General features: G+C 38.6%; 1 protein-coding gene across 4 annotated transcripts in view; it reads right to left on the bottom strand.

Moving 5' to 3' along the window:
• The window catches only part of GALNT13 (polypeptide N-acetylgalactosaminyltransferase 13), a 338,478-nt gene that overhangs the window by 16,634 nt on the left and 301,033 nt on the right, over nt 1–20,811 (bottom strand). For all 4 annotated transcript variants that reach the window (XM_038421728.2, XM_043505126.1, XM_038421727.2 and 1 more), the window contains one exon: nt 10,998–11,132. In XM_038421728.2, coding sequence (XP_038277656.1) covers nt 10,998–11,132 — 135 coding nt within the window. The remainder of the gene's footprint in view (nt 1–10,997; nt 11,133–20,811) is intronic.

Raw genomic sequence — 20,811 nt, 5'->3', positions numbered from 1 at the left:
CATGCCAGTTCTGTGTTTTTCACAGCCATGAGGATTTCATTCTAAACATAAGAGTGTTATAATAAACATTATAATTGTTTCACAACAGGGGATGGAAACAGCTTCGGACAAACAAAATGCCACCTGGGGGAAATGGTCTGTGAGTGCAATCACTCACTCAGTCTTACAGTAGGTTATTCGTTACTTTTGATCCTGTCTGGAAGCTGCTCGGTTTCTTTTTTCCTTTCAGTGACTGCAAAGAAAAAACAAGGTGACCCTCTCCATTTTTTTGAGGGTAGAGAGAAGAAAGGGCCTGTTTCAATCACCTCTGACTGTTCACTTAGTTATAGGACATGAAAATAATCTTTGTAACTGCAGATGTAACCCCAAATGTTAGTGTTACAGTGATCACTGGGGTCCTGGTACTACAGCATGCTTCCAGACTACAGCATTTAGTGATCATTTTCCAGTTTTTAAACAATTGATCTTTTTGCTTAATGACGGTTCTCGGGGGAAAAAACCCTGTCCACTGGCTAATATTTGATAGATCTTCAGTCATGATTACCCTTTGGTCTGCTTTGTAAGGCAGTATTTAAACTCAGATTTATTTATCTTCTCTCCTCAAAAGGTGTGCATACCAGGTCAAGTACTGCAACCTGTGTATGAGATACTATGACACTTCCACCAATTCAGCATCCATTATTATTGATCACTTTAAGCTACTGCATTTTGCTAGGCTCTAATACATGCTATAAAACATTGTAATTGGCCCCACTCAATGGCTGGGCTGAAGTGATGTGATAAACCAACCTGTAGCAGTTACTTGGTAGCCTGCTGGATGAATCATAACCTTGAAGGCAGGCTCGTTAGGTGCTAAAGCTTATAGGGCCAGATTTTTAAAGGAATTGGGAAGCTTTCAGAGTTCCCAATAGGCAACTATCTGCATCTTAGATGTCTACACGCCTTTAAAACTCTGGCCCATAAGGACAAAATCTTCAGCTGGTTCAAATCAGTCTTGGGTCGTTGCAGTCTATGGAGTGAGGCTTATTTACACTAGCTGAGGATCTGTCTCAGGGGCTTTAGCACGTTCTGGGTCACCTCTAAACATACACATGCATGGCTCAAACAAAAGGATTATTCCCTAGGTCTAGCAGAAAGGAAAGGGTGGAAATGCCTTGGTAGACTGGCTTAGTCAGTTATAATAAAAGATAAATACTGTAATTCCTAATTCAGAGCAATCCAACAGATGGTGATCTTACCTGGTCTCAGAGTAGCAGCTGTATTAGTCTATATCCGCAGAAAGAACAGGAGTTAGAGACTAACAAATTTATTAGAGCATAAGCTTTCGTGGGCTACAGCCCACTTCATCGGATGCATAGAATGGTACATATAATAAGAAGATATATACACACACACACACACACAGAGAAGGTGGAAGTTGCCATACAAACTGTAAGAGGTTAATCTCATACACAGGTTGCAGTACTTGACCTGGTATGCACATCTTTTGAGGAGAGAAGCCCATGAAAGCTTATGCTCTAATAAATTTGTTAGTCTCTAAGGTGCCACAAGTACTCCTGTTCTTCTTACCTGGTCTGACTCTTCTAATCCATCCATCTTTTAAAGAGCAATTGAGTATTGGCTTGTAGGTCCCACAGGCCAGGGTTCAGTCCCATCCCTTGTCTGTGATCAGATTTGGCAAACCACCAAAGTTCAGGCTGGTGTCATTGAGTTAAAAAAAAATCCTAGTTTTGGCTCATCTCTAGAAGTCCAGTGGCCTACGGTATGATAAGGGTGATACGTGGTGTGTTTGTGTTGGGAGGTGGGGTCCATCTGATGTGCACCCAATAAGCAGGCCACATAAATAGATGTGGAAGGAAGGTTTCTTAGGGTCTAGTCTTCAGAGAAGGACTTAAGTGATTAGAGGAAAGAAAATGTACAGAATTTGAGAGGTGACCACGAAACACATGAAACTGCATGCCGGTGATCAGAGTAGCATAAAGAACAACTTTGAAAATGTCCAGGAAAGGTACTTCTTGAGGAGACACCATTGATGTTACTTCTGCTCTTTTAGAATGAGCCCTCACTCAGGAGGGGGTGGAAGATGTGACAACAGATAACGTAAGACACAGCACAAGATCCAATTAGAAATCCTCTGTGAGGATGTAGCTTGACCTTGGACTCATTCAGCTACAGTCTGAATGATTTTCTGATTAGCTTTGTCCTTTGTAGGTGAAAAGCTAAGGCTCATCGCAGGTCAAGGTAATAAAGTCTCCTTTCTTCTTGAGATGCGTGTAGTTTCAGAAAGAAAAAAAACCAGGTAAGTGGTGCACAACTGGATTGACTGATTCAGGTGAAACTCCAAAACAACTTTGTGGGTGAACTTAGGATGTAAATGTAATGAGACTTTGGCTTTATTGAATATGGTGCAAGGTGCATCTGCCATCAGTGCTCTCAGCTCATCTACACCCCTCTGGCTGAAGTGACAGCTACAAGCCATGAAACCTTACTGGTGGAAAAGATCTGATTAGCCCTCTCCAGAACTTACTACTCAGGGGCTGAGCAAAATGGAATATCCATGAGAAGATGGGTGGTATGCACTGACTGCTGCCAGGTGAACCTGTAAAGAGCTGATGGAGACACCAGTCATTCTGAGGTACAGAAGATAGTCTAAAATAAGACTGTTGATATCTGCTGACTCTAAAGGATACAAGTTTTTGTTCTCCACCCAGATGGAGAAATGCTTTCATTTGGTCAAGCAGCATTTCCTGGTGAAATCTTTCCTTCTGCTAATAACGATCACGAATCTCTGGACACTGGAGATTCCAACCCAGGACATGAGATGGTAAGAAGGAAGTGGAGAGAGATGATCTGTCCTGTCCACCTTTTATCCCTTGGTTTGGAGGCACAAGAGAGCGAGGGTGCATACATGGACCAACGGATACTGCTTTCAAAAATTATCTGACTCCAGACACATGGAGTGCATCTGTACACCCAAAGTGGAACACACATGGGGACCAGCACTCGAAGAAGAAAGTATTTTATAAATAAATATATTATAAATTAATTCCTGCTTTGTCCGCCCCTGATTCTGAGAGGTCAGTAGTGGACCTTTTTAGCCCTAGGCCAAACATTATTTCAGAAAGGTCAAGGGGCCACAATCAATACTTTAAAAACAGATTCTCAACCCTGTTGTGCTCCTTTTGCACCACTCAGGTGCAGATGGTGTATGGTTTTTATGGGTCCATCTCCAGCTGCCCATAAAATTCTTCAACTTGGGCTGGGGTAGAGAAATAGGGAGCCAAATGTGTTGTTAGTCTCAGCTTCTCTTCCTTTTCCCCTCTTCTGGGTTGCCCTGAGTATATATGTGGGATAGGGCAGCCATTGTTCACTATGTAGTCCCCTAGATCAGCTTCTATCTACTCTTCCTAGGGTTCTCATAGCCCAGCAGGAAGGGCAGCAATGGAACTACTCTCTCTTCCCTCTTCTACAACACAAGAGAGGACCAGTAAGAGAGCTGCTAAGGGGCTGCGATAGGAACCACAGCTCATGACACTTACAGCTAACACCAAAGCTGTCCCTGAAGCTGCACCGTGGAGATGGTGCCCACTATTACTTCCCACGGGAATGGGCTGATTCAAACACTTCCATCTAACAGTCATAGCCTGGGGCTAATGGAACACACTTTCAGTTCATTTAATCAAATTCACATTTCCTTGTTAACACAGTTACCCTCGGGGTGACAATTTAAAACCTTGAGGGCAATGAGTGGCCCCTAAACACAGGCTGGTCATCAGTGTGATAGATGCTGAGTACCGTGGCTCCAGCCTTGGCAGAGCCTGAAGTCCTGCTCACTTCTTACTCAGGCACAAGTGAACAGGGAAGGTTACCGAGTAAGGACTAAAACAGGACTTCAATATGTGTCCTGCTGACTTCAATGCAAGTTGCAGGTGCTCATTGCCTTTCCCAATCAGGCCTTTTAAAACAAAATTCTACTTTAATCCCTTTAGGAGCTAACACCTCCTATCTTTAGTTCATGTCACCTATTGCACTTTAAAGAGTTTGGGAGTGAATTTAGGGCTCATGAAAGTGATGGTCTTGTAGTGCTGAAGTGACGGTTAGTGCTGTGCAAGATAGCTCATACAGCTTAGCCAATGCGCCACACACCTGACCTGCAACACCCATGCTATGCCTTGTCCTCTGTTTCTCTTAAGCAAAGACTGTCTATTGTGTCACACTGTGTGGCGTATCTTTGATTGTCACCTCGCTCCACTTTATCATGTACACTCAGCGTAAAGTGGTCTTACTAAGGAGAGGCAATACATATGACAGTTCCTAACTTCTGATTTATATTCATGATGGGCATTATGTCCTGAGCCAAAGGTCAATTATTTCATGAACTTTGAGAGTTACGTTTATATAATCATAGTGGGTACTTTGATGCTTTCTACAGGAAATATAGAGAGACATATGTTTAGATACAGAGCTATGTTTAGATAGCAATTTTATCCTCAAAGATTTATATGTTAAGCCTAAAGGGCAATACCCTTTTCTTTCAGCATTACACACAAACAAATAATAGATACTGCATACAGTCTCTGTAGCTTTTGGCTACAGTTTTTATCCAACATTCTGATATTGGGCTTTGGAAAATGTGTAGTAAGGAAGCTTCTCAAAGCATCAAAGTACCCACTATGATGATATAAACATAACTCCCAATGTTCATGAAATAACTGATCTTTGGCTCAGGACATAATGCCCATCATAGTTGCCTTTTTCCAGGTTGTAGCACAAAATCATGCAGTATTGCTTAATAATATTTCATTAGTAAACACATGGAATACAACATGTAGTACTAGGGGGCCCAATCCTCCCCACAGATATCTAGGCTGGGGAGAGAATATTCAATTTAAAATGTACCAAAACCCACTCCCATAAGGCATAGAGGAGATTGAGAAGAGAACTTCGTCCAGTATCACAAATAATCACATAACCTGACAGATACTGCAATGTCTTCTATAAAATAGAATCCATGAAATAAATTATATAAAAAATTCTATTTCTCTACTTAATGTAACTGATTGTGTTTATATGTAAAAACAGATGGCAAAACAAAGCAGTTTTCACAGAGTTCTCATAATAAAACTAATCAAGAAGCATGGTGAATATTTCTTTTTTATTAGCGCCATCTAATGGTTGATTTTGTTTTTATAAGTAGCTTATAAATTCTTCTATTATGGACCTTTTATGTTAAATCCTTTTAAATAGAAAAAGATAGCATTTTAAAAAGTGATAGCGAATAAGCTATAAAATGTTTATGTATAATAATGAATAGAATCAAAATAGTTTTCCAAACAATTGTTTAGGGTGTATAATAATGAATTGAATCAAAATAGTTTTCCAAACAATTGTTTAGGGTGTTATAAATCCAATATTTTTCTAGCCTTACTCAAAAAAAAAAAATCCAATTTGCCACTTGTTAAAGCTCAGAAGAAAGTCACAAGCAATGCTCCCTTGACTCTAGCTAATCAGATTAAGAATCAGATTCTGATCTCAGATCTGCAGAAATGTATCACTCAGTAATCTGTTAAATCAGCTACTGTTGGCTATTCATATACTAGTGGGGGAACAGGATTAGGGCTATTGTCTTTGTGGAAGCTTATTTTAGGCCAAAATATTTGGGAAGGGAGGTTCCATATTTATTAGCAAAAAATGTCTCTCTGAGTTTGATTTGGGGAATAAAATATTTTCTCTGAAATAAAATCTATTTACAAAAGAGAAGTGAAGTGAGGGAGGACAGACTTAGAAACTTCCATGGCACATTTGGTTGTCAATATGAATGCTAGGCACTATGGGTACCTCACCGAAATCAATGGGAGTTTTTGCCATTGACTTCAATAGGGTCAAGATTTTATAATATGGGTAATGTGCTCTCAATCAACATTTTTCAGATATTAATGAGAAATTCTGAGAATGGGAACATACTAAAAGTAAGTTCCAGGAAATACACAAGTGCCTGGGTACTAAATAGGGGACATAATTCACTCTTCTTCTTTTATATCAAATTGGTACTTATCTGGATCTGAGATGCATGCTGGCCTACTGACTTCATCCTCATTCCCCTTTTTAGAGTGCTTCTGTTTATTGCATAGCATGCACAAGAGTCCAGAATCCCCTGGCACATATTCTCTGCTGCTTCAGACTCCATTACACACAGCACACACACAGCAGTGAGCAGGTTTTGGACCTTGCACACCCATATAAAGGACCTGAAGTTTGAATCCAATTAATACACATTAATTTGTTAGCCTCTGGCCTTGGATAATTTAAATTGCCTTCAAGAATTCACTAAAGATCCAGCCTGGTTGAAGTTAAAATATATGCACAGATTGCAAACACATTTTTTCAATACACCAGTTGGCTTGGATTAACTAGGTCTGACTGCTTATGCGCATGAAAAAGAAAACAAATAAAATGATAAAATAGGTCACTGTGAGCATCAGGAAGTTATATCAGAAATTTCCCCAGAGGTTTTGCTCTTTCTAGCTTCAGATTTACTCATGGACAGAGACCTCCTTTTTAAAAATAAAACAATTAAAGTTAATGACAGAAAGTCTGTTTTACCATTTGAGCTGTGTCTCAGATGAGACTGAAATACCTCAATCCAATAGCCTGAAAAACTGACATTTAAAGTAAAGCGATTAATGTCACTGTACTTTAAAACTAAGAACCATGCACATCAGTGGACATGGGTTAATATTGCTGTGATTTGAATAATACTGATACAAAGTGCTTGCTATGAGAATGACAACACGAGCCAGACCTGATAAAATCAACATCAATGATGAAAGAGCATCAGCGCAGCACAAACCTTTAATTGGTGGGCCTACCCATGATTGCTTGTCTAGTGTCTTATTCTGTTTTTTTCCCCTGCTAATAATTCTCCTTTGTCAGTGAAGGAGTGAACATCTAGTATATCCCTGCTCACTCCTCCTGTCCTGCAGACACACTGAATATAGTCAAAAAGGGACCCTGACACCAAGTGGAAGACAACGGGACATAACTCTAACCAAAACCTAGCAAAGATGATAAAAGCAACATCCAAGGGAATCATATATGAGTAGAACAATAGGAGGCTGAGCATACTTTGTCCACAGTGCTTTTATGCCTGTCCCCCTGGGGCATTTAGGACAAGAATTACCATAAAGCACTTAAACACTGAGGCCACAAGCTAGCACCAGGCTGCTCTCTTGAGTCTTTTACACAATTTATAAATAGCTATAAAGTAATTCATCATCATTTGGATATATCAATTAATATAACTAAGGTGGAGTTACTTTGTGTCATCACATCTTGGGTCTCAGATATTATCCATGTCCCCTCAGTGCGTGAACATCCTCCAAAATGTAGCTAAATAGTGATCGGATCAGAGAATCTTTAAATATTGCTTATATGAACAAAATGATTCCCTCCTAATGAGGGGACAGTGGGTTTATATTCTGCTGTTATACTATAGAGTATATTTATCACATCAAAGACCTATGTAAGTTAGACCTCAGCCAAGATCAGTTCTATAGTAATTTTTCTTGTTAGTGCTTTAATTGTATGCATTGGATGGCCTATATATTCTTTGCATGCTGCTTCCTACGGTCTTGGATTAGACATTTTTTTTGTAGAAGCAAATTAAATTCACATTTTGGTGAATTTCACTCTGCAAAACTGAAATGTACTATTACATTTTTAAGAACCCCCGGAAAGGAAACTTTAGGACAACTTAGGAATTTAGGAAACTTGTGCACAAGATTCTCTGTACAGGCAGATCTCTAGATCTGTGTGAAGTAGGGTTACCACCTGGCTGGTATTTGACTGGCCTGGCTGTTTTTTTTTTTATGGATTTGCCTGAAAAATAATTTAATCTGCCTGTTTTTTTAACATGGGTCTCAATATTTGCATTATTATCACAATACACCAGGATATCAATGTTAAAAGTGTCTGAGTCCAGCTAAAGATGCTAAGATGTTGCCATTAAAAATAAGAAATTGCTGGAAATAGCAAAAACAAACAGCAAATACAAATACAAGAAACAGACTCATTGGATTTTCTTTATGTATAAAGTTCAAAAACATTCACATTCAAATATATAGTTAAAATACAGAATCAATGCAGTTTGGGAAAAAATAATCTCTGTGACAGATACAAACAAAGTAGCTTTGAGAAACATGACCAAGGTAAGAAAATGATGTTATCAATCTTATCTGTGTGTGCTTCTGTATCTCTCTAGATACTATAAGTGTCTGTTCAAGGGGTGGGGGTGGTTGCAGAGCTGCCCTATGGTTGGGGTTGTAGCGGGCTTGCCTTGTCTGGGGAGGATGCCAGTTATTTTGCATTTCAAAGATGGTAACCATAGTTGAAGCCCCATTTTCTTCAATGGGGCTCCACACAAACTCAGGGTTCTACACATGGGGAACAGCTGCAGGACTGGAGCCTTTATTTGCTATTAGAGTTGGTCACAATTTGTCAGATTGCAATATTTCAAAATTGAAAACGAAAGGGAGAAATGTTAATGAAGTTTTCATGATCCCTTCATTTTTTGACTAATTATAAAACTGATCAACACTTTCCGAATTTGATAATATTTCTATCAGGAATCAGGGCCTGCAGCTGAGCCTGGCACATGCAGCAGAACATCCTGATCAGCCAGGCTCTCCGATTGGCTGGAGGGGCATCATAGGGCCTGTTCTTAAACCCAGCAACAGCACTAGGCCAGTGGCTGCTCAACAGTTATTTCTGCAACAGTGTCTGCTTCCATGACTGCCCTGTTTCCTGCCTTCTTGCAGACCTGCTCCAGCCTTGTTCCTGGCCTGCTCTAGCCCTACTCCCTTGGCTGAGGCTCTGACCCTTGGTTCTGACTCTTGGTCCCTGACTCTGAACCACTAGGTTTGACCACCTACGCTGTGGTTCTGCCAATTTCAAATTTCAAAACAAAACAAAATTTTGAAACAAATTTCAATAAATTTTTTTTATTAACCAGCTCTATTTGCTGTTTCAGTAATATATTACCACTGAGACCCAACCCAATTTACTCTATTCTGTACTGAAATAAAAACAGCATCACAATCTGGTCCTGAGTCACTAAACTTTTGAGAGCTGAGCTCCCTTTCAGGAAAATGAAACCAAATGAGTCTCGTTCCACTACATCCTCACAATGTTTTAAAGACCTAGTCATCTTAATTTTGCTTCCCCACAGCTAGTGCTTCACACTCCCGCAAAGAGGACTAGTCCCACGCTCTGGGAAGGCGTTAAATATTGCAAGTAAAGCAGTGCAGATGCAGGAGAGCAATATGATCTCAGAAGAGTTCTTCTGGGTATGATTGGAATTTTAGCAAGGAAATAGCTTTAAACATAGGCACTTCTAGCTTGCTGTGAAAGATTTAATAAGTTTATACTTACAATAGTTCAGAATTTTTGCATTTGTTTCAGAGCAATAAACTTTACCAATTTTCACTTCAGTTTTACAAGTATATGTTCTATATCTTGCATATAATTTATAACAATTTCAGAGATGAGATTTTAGATTTTTAGTATAAACTAAGACATCTTCTAATCTCAGTTACTCTATTGATGCAAAAAGAAAAGGAGTACTTGTGGCACCTTAGAGACTAACAAATTTATTAGAGCATAAGCTTTCGTGAGCTACAGCTCACGAAACAACCAATTGTTTCATGTTCTCTGTGTGTGTATATCAATCTCCCCTCTGTTTTTTCCACCAAATGCATCCGATGAAGTGAGCTGTAGCTCACGAAAGCTTATGCTCTAATAAATTTGTTAGTCTCTGAGGTGCCACAAGTACTCCTTTTCTTTTTGCGAATACAGACTAACATGGCTGCTACTCTGAAATCTATTGATGCAGTTCTCTATATACTGGTGTAACTAATAGCAGAATCTAGCTATAAGACTTTATTGTATTGCATATCTTCTGCTACATTGACAGTTAAAATATGGAACAAAAACTCATAGTTTAACGGTTTTGGGAATAAGATAACATTGGAAACTAAGTTGCTTGAAGCACTGTGTAAATCTATTGCCTAACAGAGCAACTGATCCAAATATAAATGATCATTTACAATTTGCAGTCCCTTAAATTGCACAGATGAGTGTTAGGTCAATTCTTACAACAAGCAGCCTACATTTACAAAAGGTATATCAAACAGTAGACTATGTTGGAAAAAATTAACACTAAGGACATGATTATGCAAGATATTGAGCTTCCTCAACTCCCGCTGTTTTGAATGTTCGCAGAACTGAGCCCTTCAAGTGTTTCATCCACATTATGGGACTAATCCTGTGAGGTGCTTAGCACCTTCTGCAAGGTGCTGTCCCTTTTCAACTCCAGTTGACTTCAATATGAATTGAAGATGTCCAGAATCTCTCAATCTTTTGCCTACAATGGGACTGCTCACACTGTGTAAAGTTAAAGGTGTATCATTTTTTTCCAAGGTCAGAGTCTTATAAAGAAACCTGCATATCACCATGTTTCAGTCACTAAAATCCATATCCAAGCATCTTCCATTTAAGAACTGGTAGAAAAACCAGTAAAAAATTCAAAATTTTACTGTGTTTTTAAATATTTAACATTTCAATGAAAATTTTTGAAAATCAAAACATTGCATCATGCGCTATAACCATAAAAAAATTAAAGTTAATTCTCATCTTATTTTTATTTTTTGTGGTTTTGGATGAAAAATTGAAAATTGAAAACTTTTCAACCAGCTGTGTTTATTTAGTACTTTGCATCCCTGAACTGGCAGGACACCATCACATCATGATATAAGTATGATAAAGTCACTCCACCATCAGCTTTCAAACTCACAAATTATCTTCTGTCACAAAAAAACTGACAAAGATGTACTTATTTCATCCCTGTGTCAAACAAATCCTACTGAAATTAAAATGAGTAACAATGGATATGAAACACTGGACCTGTATTTTTCTGCTCTAATTATGAAATAATTATATACCTCGGCATCATACTCCCAGAGCTGATTTCCTCTCATATGATGGCACTTCAACATGACCACAGGGCCATTGAGTCTAGAAACATCCAAGCATAAATCATCTGTGCGGATCTCTTTATCAGCAGTAAAAGAAAATACCTGAAAACAGAAAACGATTAAAGTTATAGGGGATTAAAGACACACACCTATTTAAATGATTACTGACTTGTAACAGCCATCATTTTGATTTAAGTTAGTGACCTGCCAGTAGTTCCTTCTTCTATATTGAGAAGGACTGAACAATGTTGTACTGTGTTTCACAGAAGTTTACATAAGCTTCACAGTATGACTAAGAAATGAATGTTTTATAACAGAAAACGAGTATAAAGCCCTTATCCAGCAAAGACTTTTATATGTGCTTAATTTTGAATCTAAGGGACAATTCAGTGGATACAGTTAAATAAGCGTGTGAGTCTTTAAGCTGAGAATACTACAAAAGGACAAAGTAATAATACGTGATCCTATATATGGATATTTCAGAAAGCATTTCACAGGATTTATTTTTAAAACAGGATTTGGATATTGACCCTATCATTTGAAGAATCAGGATGTTCTTAGCCGAAACACTCAACTTCCCAATTTCCTGTACCAAGGATTATCATGTATGTGTAGAGGGTTATATTTTGGAATAAGAAATATTGGGTACTTTGATAAAATTATGGTTGAAGAACAGGAAAACAATGGGTCACCATCAACAAAACTATTTCAAGCTAGTTTTCAGTACCTGCATTAGAGGAAGTCCTGTTTTACAACATCTTGAATAAAGGATAGCAAAATCAATATTTACAACTTTTTAGATAATAAAAAATGGTAGAAGCAGTAACTGAATAAAACTATTACTCTATAAAGTCTTACACAGCATATCTCTACTTTTTTGCTCATTTAACTGTGGACGTCTTCAGGTAGGAACAAACAAAAGGCTCCATGTTTTGACATTATGATTATTAACTCTTGTGCCTGAGCAAATATGTAAAACAAACCGTGCCTACACTGGCAACATTTACCATAATTATTTTCAGGTCACATTTTAATACACAAGCAATGATCTTTAGCAGTACACTTCAATAGTTAAGATATGGTGTGAGATTCTGTTGCTGCACCTCTGAGGGATTGTGTACATGCTGATTTAGAGCATAGCAAGCTCGGGTGTGAATCTATGGTGCTCTAGCCTGCTGTGCACTAACTGGCCATGCAGACCCTGTTATCATATGCAGAAGTTCTGTAACACACTTTGATGTATTGCTGTTTCAAGCAAAATACTGTGAATACCACACTGAGTAGTAGAATGATTTGGTCACATCAATGTCTATACAGAAAAGTAAAGTAATGTTTTATAATTATATTGGATAACATCTAATAATACAAAAAGAAAAGGAGTACCGGTGGCACCTTAGAGACTAACAAATATATTAGAGCATAAGCTTTCGTGAGCTACAGCTCACTTCATCGGATGCATTTGTTAGTCTCTAAGGTGCCACCGGTACTCCTTTTCTTTTTGCGAATACAGACTAACACGGCTGCTACTCTGAAACATCTAATAATACAGTTAAAATCATATAGCATTAAATGTTTCACTTAAAAAGGGAAAATGTAACTTAACAGAAATCAATACAAATGATTAGAGTATATTCAAAAATATCAAATTTTGATGAAACATGGAGGTATGATACATAGCTACTAAAAATGTTTTCATAGTTACTGTAGGACAATTCCTATGGGATTAAACCCAATGTGTTAAAGTAGGGAAAAAGTTAAGCACAATACTGTCATGCATTGCCAGGGGAATACAATACAAATCAAAAAGTAGGGATTGGTATACAAACCCCAGATAACTCTCACCTAGTACAATGCTGTATCTATTGGGAAGGCAAGTGTACTTCCTAAATGATGTAATTGCCCTTGAGATATCTAGCATCATACATCAGAATGAAACCATTTTTCAGTGAATTATGAGAAAGATTGAAAAAGCTGGCCAGATTCTATTAGGAAACCATGAAGCTTTGCTGTGACTCAACTGAAGATTTTAAAACTAGGACAGGCAATTTCATCTAACTGACTTTTTGCACGTAAGCACACTATACCAAGTGCACAAGAGAATAGGGCTCAAACTTGGGAAAATGAAATTTAGGCAAATTAATTTTACACAGATGGTAGTAAATCTCACAATATTAAATAAACAGCCAAAGGGGACACTGAAACAGCCAAATGAAGAGACAACTAAATGAGTTTCTAAGTAAAGAGGAGAGAGAAGCAGGTTCAGAAATAGGCAAAGGGAAATGAGGAAAGCTAAGAAGGACCAGACATGATGGAGATCAGTGACCTTTTCTTCTTTTTCGAATTTCATATTCTCAGACATTTTACATTCTCATGTAATAAGCAGTGTTCTTAGTATGTTGTATACTGGACAACCTCAAACCATTGATTAATACCATATTTACCGAAGGACACATTATGTCCTGCAGACGATCATGGCTCACATATTCATAGTCAAAGGCAGAATTTGCCCCCTTTTACAATATAAACATGTTAAACAAGTTCTGCATTTTGTCTGAGAATTTGTTCTTTCAACCATGACTGTGCAAACTCTACAGGCTTTGGTTTATGCATGTCACATGAATTGAAAACTGCACATTCGCTTTACTTTGGGAAGGCAGTGGACTAACCCTTGCAGGTTCATTTTGGAGGTTCGCCCAGAGAGCCTGTGGTAGGGACAGAAGCAAAACATCTCCTAACTAGATTATTTGCTCCTTATTTATACCTTCAGCAATAGACTATGTGAAACCAGATACTATAATATGGTTAATTAGGAAGTGTGGGGGGAGGGAGAGTGAGTTGTTTTTGGTTTTTCCTTTTGCAGGCCAAAACACTAGGTTACCCCTTAATCACTTGGAAAAGTATCATGAACTGTTGAACTTTCACCTAGAGTCAAGTAGAAAGGACACTGGTTTAACATCATCTGTGTAGAAATGCACCTTAGTGTAGCATCCCCCAGACTTTATTTTCGGAATCTGCCATGAGTCTTTGAGGGGCCTTCCTGCCACAGCGAACTTCAATTTACAACTTCCGAGTTTTGGTTTAGCAGCCAAATGACATCAGTGGGATTGTTCTGTGACCCATTACAATGGGATACTGAATCATGGTTCAGTGACAAGGAATTAATTGTGCCTCTGCTATTTAAGTGGATTAAGAGCTTCCAGAATCCTGCAGGTGTTATAAAATACCAGCCACCATTTGGGAGTTACCGTTTGACACACAAATACCCTAAGCCACTTTTGAAGTGTTAACAGTCTTATTTTCACTTGAAAACACATATAAGCAGAGGCAAATATTCAAATATGTTTCCAAGCCCTACAGATTACCAGGTCCAAATCACTTCAGACCCTGTTTAATGTCAACTAGAAATACATAGGCACAAGAAATATGACAAAACCCTGTTAATAGATATTTGAACATTGTAACAAAGCACATTGTGAACATTCTCAAAACTAAGAAAAGCAATGCACTCAGCTACTCACTACAAGGCTGTCTAATGCTCACCACTTTCTCATTAAGAGAATTTCTTCAAGGGAGGTAAAACAAAAGTCCACATAATGGGCTAAAAACAAATCTGGAGCTTTTGAAAAATAAAGCTATTTGCATTATCAATGTACAACAAAGCATATGAAAAATACTTGTAAATGGGTTAAAAAACAACAACTTCCCCAATCCCTCTTCAGTAACACAAAAATGACTGCAGAAATTTCTAAATCAGCACAACCACCTGCAAATCACTTCTGAACTAATGCCCACATGAGAAATTTCAGCACAAAAGGTACTTTTTGGATAAATGTATAAGCAATTAAAAATAGGCGTTAGAATGAAAAGGATATTGGTGCTATAAATCTTAATAAGTACTGATATAAACATAGCACTCTTTTGGCAGAACTGGAACTGCAGCGTGGCCCATAAGTTCTAATCAAAATTATTCCAATTATAGGTGAAATATTCCTTACTTATCCAATGGTTCTATTCATATTGAGAATATTCTTCATAAATTTCATAGATCATAAATTTCATTCCTCTACCCCCGCACGAGGACTGGAATCCATCAAAATTGGACAGATTTTGTTTGACAGGGCTGGATAGCATGTATTTAAAATGTTACAGAGCTGCCTTTAAGAATCATTCATCAAAATAAGCTATCCTAATATATGAGTTTGATGGCCAACACACATACATTTGAAACCAAGCAATTAGATATACATACAGGGAGAGAAACTGATTTACTTTGTGTTGGCCATAAAATGCAATAACTGAAATAAAACAGAATGGTTGCCTGTTTTGGATTTATCTGAAAAAACACTGGGACTGCTCATGACATAAAGGTCCTACTTACCAAGGGTAATGCTTGTATATTCCGACCTCAGAAGCCCTCTTGTACTCGTACAGAATGCACACAAGTTTTTATTATGTTCATTACCCTAAAATTCATTAACTCAGTTGATGTTATTAATTTTCCAAGAAACAAAACCTTTAGCCCAAGGTAGCTGGATAGCATTAACTGTAATTATAAAATATCGACACTTAAAAAAAATAGTTAAAAAGGGGAACTAGCATGAAAAGTCAAGGAGTACTTGTGGCACCTTAGAGACTAACAAATTTATTAGAGCATAAGCTTTCGTGAGCTACAGCTCACTTCAGCTCACGAAAGCTTATGCTCTAATAAATTTGTTAGTCTCTAAGGTGCCACAAGTACTCCTTGTCTTTTTGCGAATACAGACTAACACGGCTGCTACTCTGAAACCTAGCATGAAAAGTGTAGATCTGGATCCAAACATTCCCACAGTTTGGGGGTACTTAATGGCAAAGTTTGAGCTTTGGTTCATTTATCCTGAAAGCAAAACATCTCCATCACTTTCATCTTAAAACCCAAAAACCTGTTTGAATTTGGCAATTTTCTTTTCACTTCTAAGAGGTTTTTGTATTTGTGTTTTATGAAAAGGAAACCATTATATTTTGAAGTCAATTTCTATGTGCATTTTCCTGTTTCCTTTTTTATGTTCAATAATTGCAATGCATTGTTTAATTGTGTTCTTTTGAAAGAATAATTGAAGTTTGAATTAACAATTAGGGAAGACGTCCTTCAAAAACATGCAGTCTGAGAAAGAAAACTATGTACCAATTCTTGTTTCAAATTACCAGTCTAACATTTTACTAACACGTGAATTAATTTCATAATATAAAAAAATGTAGGGTTAAATGGAGCCTTTAGCCATGTGGAATGGATGGTGCATAGCTGTGCTGTTCCAAGAGGAGCCCATGGAGTGATTCACACTCAGGCACAATTCCTTCCCTGTCTAGGTTGCCACAGGAAGCCATTTGTTGTAGCCCTTTTTTGCAACGTAACTTACTTGTCAGTGCATTGGATACTAGGGTAGGGTTGTCACCTGTCCAGGTTTTCCCAGGGTTGTCCCTTTTTTTTGGAGGTAGCTCTCCCAGGAAATCTGGAAGCGTGCTCAGTACACTAAGCCGTCTGTCCAGTTTATTGGCTAAGGATCAACACAGAATATCCTAGTTTTTATACCTCTGAGATGGCAAGCCTATGACAGAGCATGACTCTGAGACTCCTTCTATTCCTCGTCTACATGCTCTGTGTATGTAGGTGGGCAGATGAGGGGAAGAGTACTGGGCACCAGGGGCATGCCCCCCCAATAATCATCGGGGGAGGGGTTGTGGTAAAGGACAAACTCTTCCTGGCTCCAGCATGGGCAATGGCAGGGGCACAGAAAGTGCCCTACAAAAGGGACCCAATTTAAATGCCTGCACATGCCCCTTCTGGGTACACAGCCTCTACACTTACCCTCATCTGCAGCTGTGAAGTGGAGAGCACTAATCTGACTGCACGTGGGGGGGGGGATCTTACTCTCCCTCACTCACTACACAGCTGTGCAAGTCTGTGTCACAATCCAGCCCTTACTTTCTAAGAATTCATTTCAATGTACTGAACATATAAATAGGGCCAGATTCTGCCAGCCTCACTCTGATGAAGTGAGCTGTAGCTCTCGAAAGCTTATGTTCAAATAAATGTGTTAGTCTCTAAGGTGCCACAAGTACTCCTTTTCTTTTTGCGGATACAGACTAACATGGCTGCTACTCTGAAACCTCGTTAAGTAGTAACTTACCAGACAAGGAGTCCCACTGAGTAGTCAGCCTGAGGTAAGCAGAATCTTGCCCATAATTAGGCAAATTTTACAATTATGCATTATGCACTCCAAAGACCAGAATGATATTTCCCCTGCCCCCAATAAATAGTTTGTTTCTGTGGCTACCAAATATGCTAGAGATACAGCATGCAGTAGTCAGAGGAAGAGAATTAATTATTATAATTGCTAAATACTTAGCAAAAGCAGACACAACAAATGTTATTTTGTTGGTTTTCTCAGACATATTTTTACAGGGATAAATATTTAACTAAAATAGTGGCATGCTGCAATGTCTAAAAAGAAGATTTTAAATTTGTTGGTATTAGTGATGCTCAAGTGCTTTACCTATTGATCATAAAGCTGTCTTGTCTGCCAGATGGGTAGATTAAACCGGGCACATATAGTATAGAGGACATACTTCTTGTATTATCAAAAGTCTTACAATTTCTAATCCAGTAACCATCTTTATGCTTAATAGTAACCAAACTACTAGAGGAAAAATTACTACTATACCAAAAGAAAAATCATGTGTCAAATAATAAACAATAGCAAGTAATTACTTAGCAAAGAAATTAAAGGAACTCAAATCTGAAAACTTATATCTCAGAAATCTCCCATAACATTTTTTATTTTGTTTTGTTTTGCTGCTATGGAAGGAGTCATTAGATGGTACTTTTACACGTTGCCCCAAGTTCTTTTCCTTAGCATGTGAGCCAGCTTTTAGACTTGAAAGATAATGCTCTGATGTTGCTGATTTTCTGATGCAGTTTATTTGCAGGAGCTGGCAAGAGCAAAGGAGCTTGGCCTCTACCTCAATCTCACTAACTAGAGATGCTTCCTGGGAACATATATATGAACAGAGTTACTTTTAAACGGTTTAAGTCTAAGAGGTTTTCCAGGATATTTTAAGATTAAAAGTTTTTCCACATCGAAATATTTGGGTCACTAGAGACTCACACCTATTTTGCTGTAGGGCTGAAGCACTGTTATTCGGAATGCAATGACTGTCGTCATCTTATTTTGGTAGAATTCTTCTTTGTTCCTCAGATGCTAATCACATCCAGTGGAATGGAACTGAACCAAATGAAACATAATGGAACAGAACAAGATTATCTGGAAAGGAATCACAGCATTCATTTCCCAGTCCAGGTTCTAGTGATTGTATGTGCTGGTTTGTTGCCCAAGAAGCCTCACAGTCTGTTACACACATAATAATATGATATGGTAGGAGTTATATACGGTGATATAACAATGATTTACATCTAAATCACTCATACCGAATGATTTCAAATTGGCAAGAGACAGAATTCCTCCAAAGACAGTTCCAAACAATAAGATATTATTCTGATATCCCTAGTGATATTACATACCTGTATGGCCAATCATATCACTCATCTCCCACAAAGGCCAATTTATAATTTTACTTCCACCTTCAACAACTATTCAGTTTTTGAACTTGTCTATGAACAATTTTTTGGCCAGTGACCAATGTTGCATCATGGGTGCAGATAATAACTGACTGGGTACCTGGATCTATAGAATCCATGCCCAATCCACCTGTAAATTAGCAGACCACAAGAAAGAAGCAGTTGTTATTGGCCCTACTCCCAAAAACCCAAGTTTTTCCTGGAAACACCTCCCGTCTCCCCAAGATCTCCCCACCCAATCAGTAAAAAATCCCCATGGTACATATCTGTACAGTAACAGTTCTTCAAGAGGTGGATGCAGATGTGTATTCAATTCAGGGGTTGTACATCTTTGGCATGCTGGGCACGTGCACACCTTGGTAAAACAGACATCTGCAATCACTTGAAGAACAAAAACGAGATAATTTTTCATTGCTCTCCTAACAGCTCATAAAGGAATAGAGCTGACGCAAACACCAGAAAGGAGGAAGTATGGTCAAAGTGCAGATTCCTAGAGTCAAGTTTTTATACAAGCATCTTAGTTCTCAGATGAAAAAAAGGGTAAGTTTCTAGTCCTCACAGTGGTGAAAAAAAGCTTAAAAATTAAGCATACAGTTTCCAACATCAGAAGGCAAATAAAAAGAACCCAACATTTATTATTTTTAAAACCTCTGATTTTTAAGGTTTCAGAGTAGCAGCCGTGTTAGTCTGTATTCGCAAAAAGAAAAGGAGTACTTGTGGCACCTTAGAGACTAACAAATTTATTAGAGCATAAGCTTTCGTGAGCTACAGCTCACTTCATCGGATGCATTTGGTGGAAAAAACAGAGGAGAGATTTATATACACACACACACACAGAGAACATGAAACAATGGGTTTATCATACACACTGTAAGGAGAGCGATCACTTAAGATAAGCCATCACCAGCAGCAGGGGGGGGGGGGAAAGGAGGAAAACCTTTCATGGTGACAAGCAAGGTAGGCTAATTCCAGCAGTTAACAAGAATATCAGAGGAACAGTGGGGGGTGGGGTGGGAGGGAGAAATACCATGGGGAAATAGGGAAATAGTTTTACTTTTTGTGTAATGACTCATCCATTCCCAGTCTCTATTCAAGCCTAAGTTAATTGTATCCAGTTGGCAAATTAATTCCAATTCAGCAGTCTCTCGTTGGAGTCTGTTTTTGAAGCTTTTTTGTTGAAGTATAGCCACTCTTAGGTCTGTGATCGAGTGACCAGAGAGATTGAAGTGTTCTCCAACTGGTTTTTGAATGTTATAATTCTTGACGTCTGATTTGTGTCCATTCATTCTTTTACGTAGAGACTGTCCAGTTTGGCCAATGTACATGGCAGAGGGGCATTGCTGGCACATGATGGCATATATCACATTGGTAGATGCGCAGGTGAACGAGCCTCTGATAGTGTGGCTGATGTGATTAGGCCCTATGATAGTATCCCCGAATAGATATGTGGACAGAGTTGGCAACGGGCTTTGTTGCAAGGATAGGTTCCTGGGTTAGTGGTTCTGTTGTGTGGTGTGTGGTTGCTGGTGAGTATTTGCTTCAGATTGGGGGGCTGTCTGTAAGCAAGGACTGGTCTGTCTCCCAAGATCTGTGAGAGTGATGGGTCGTCCTTCAGGATAGGTTGTAGATCCTTGATGATGCGTTGGAGAGGTTTTAGTTGCGGGCTGAAGGTGATGGCCAGTGGCGTTCTGTTGTTTTCTTTGTTGGGCCTGTCCTGTAGTAGGTGACTTCTGGGTACTCTTCTGGCTCTGTCAATCTGTTTCTTCACTTCAGCAGGTGGGTATTGTAGTTGTAGGAATGCATGATAGAGATCTTGTAGGTGTTTGTCTCTGTCTGAGGGGTTGGAGCAAATGCGGTTATATCGTAGCGCTTGGCTGTAGACAATGGATCAATGCATCCGATGAAGTGAGCTGTAGCTCACGAAAGCTTATGCTCTAATAAATTTGTTAGTCTCTAAGGTGCCACAAGTACTCCTTTTCTTTTTGCGAATACAGACTAACACGGCTGCTACTCTGAAACCTGTCATTATGCAAGGCACTGAATTTAGCCGTATAGAGTGGAAATCTGTCAACTTCATGAGAAAACTCGCACAGATACAGACAGACATCATCTTCCTCTCCAAATGCAAACAGATGGACATCATACCGAAAGGACTGAAGGTAAAAAATC

This window comes from Dermochelys coriacea, chromosome 11 (genome assembly GCF_009764565.3).
Source record: "Dermochelys coriacea isolate rDerCor1 chromosome 11, rDerCor1.pri.v4, whole genome shotgun sequence".
In the NCBI taxonomy this organism is placed as follows: domain Eukaryota; kingdom Metazoa; phylum Chordata; order Testudines; family Dermochelyidae; genus Dermochelys; species Dermochelys coriacea.
Note: the sequence above shows the minus strand (reverse complement) of the source record. Positions and strands in the feature narration are given on the sequence as shown.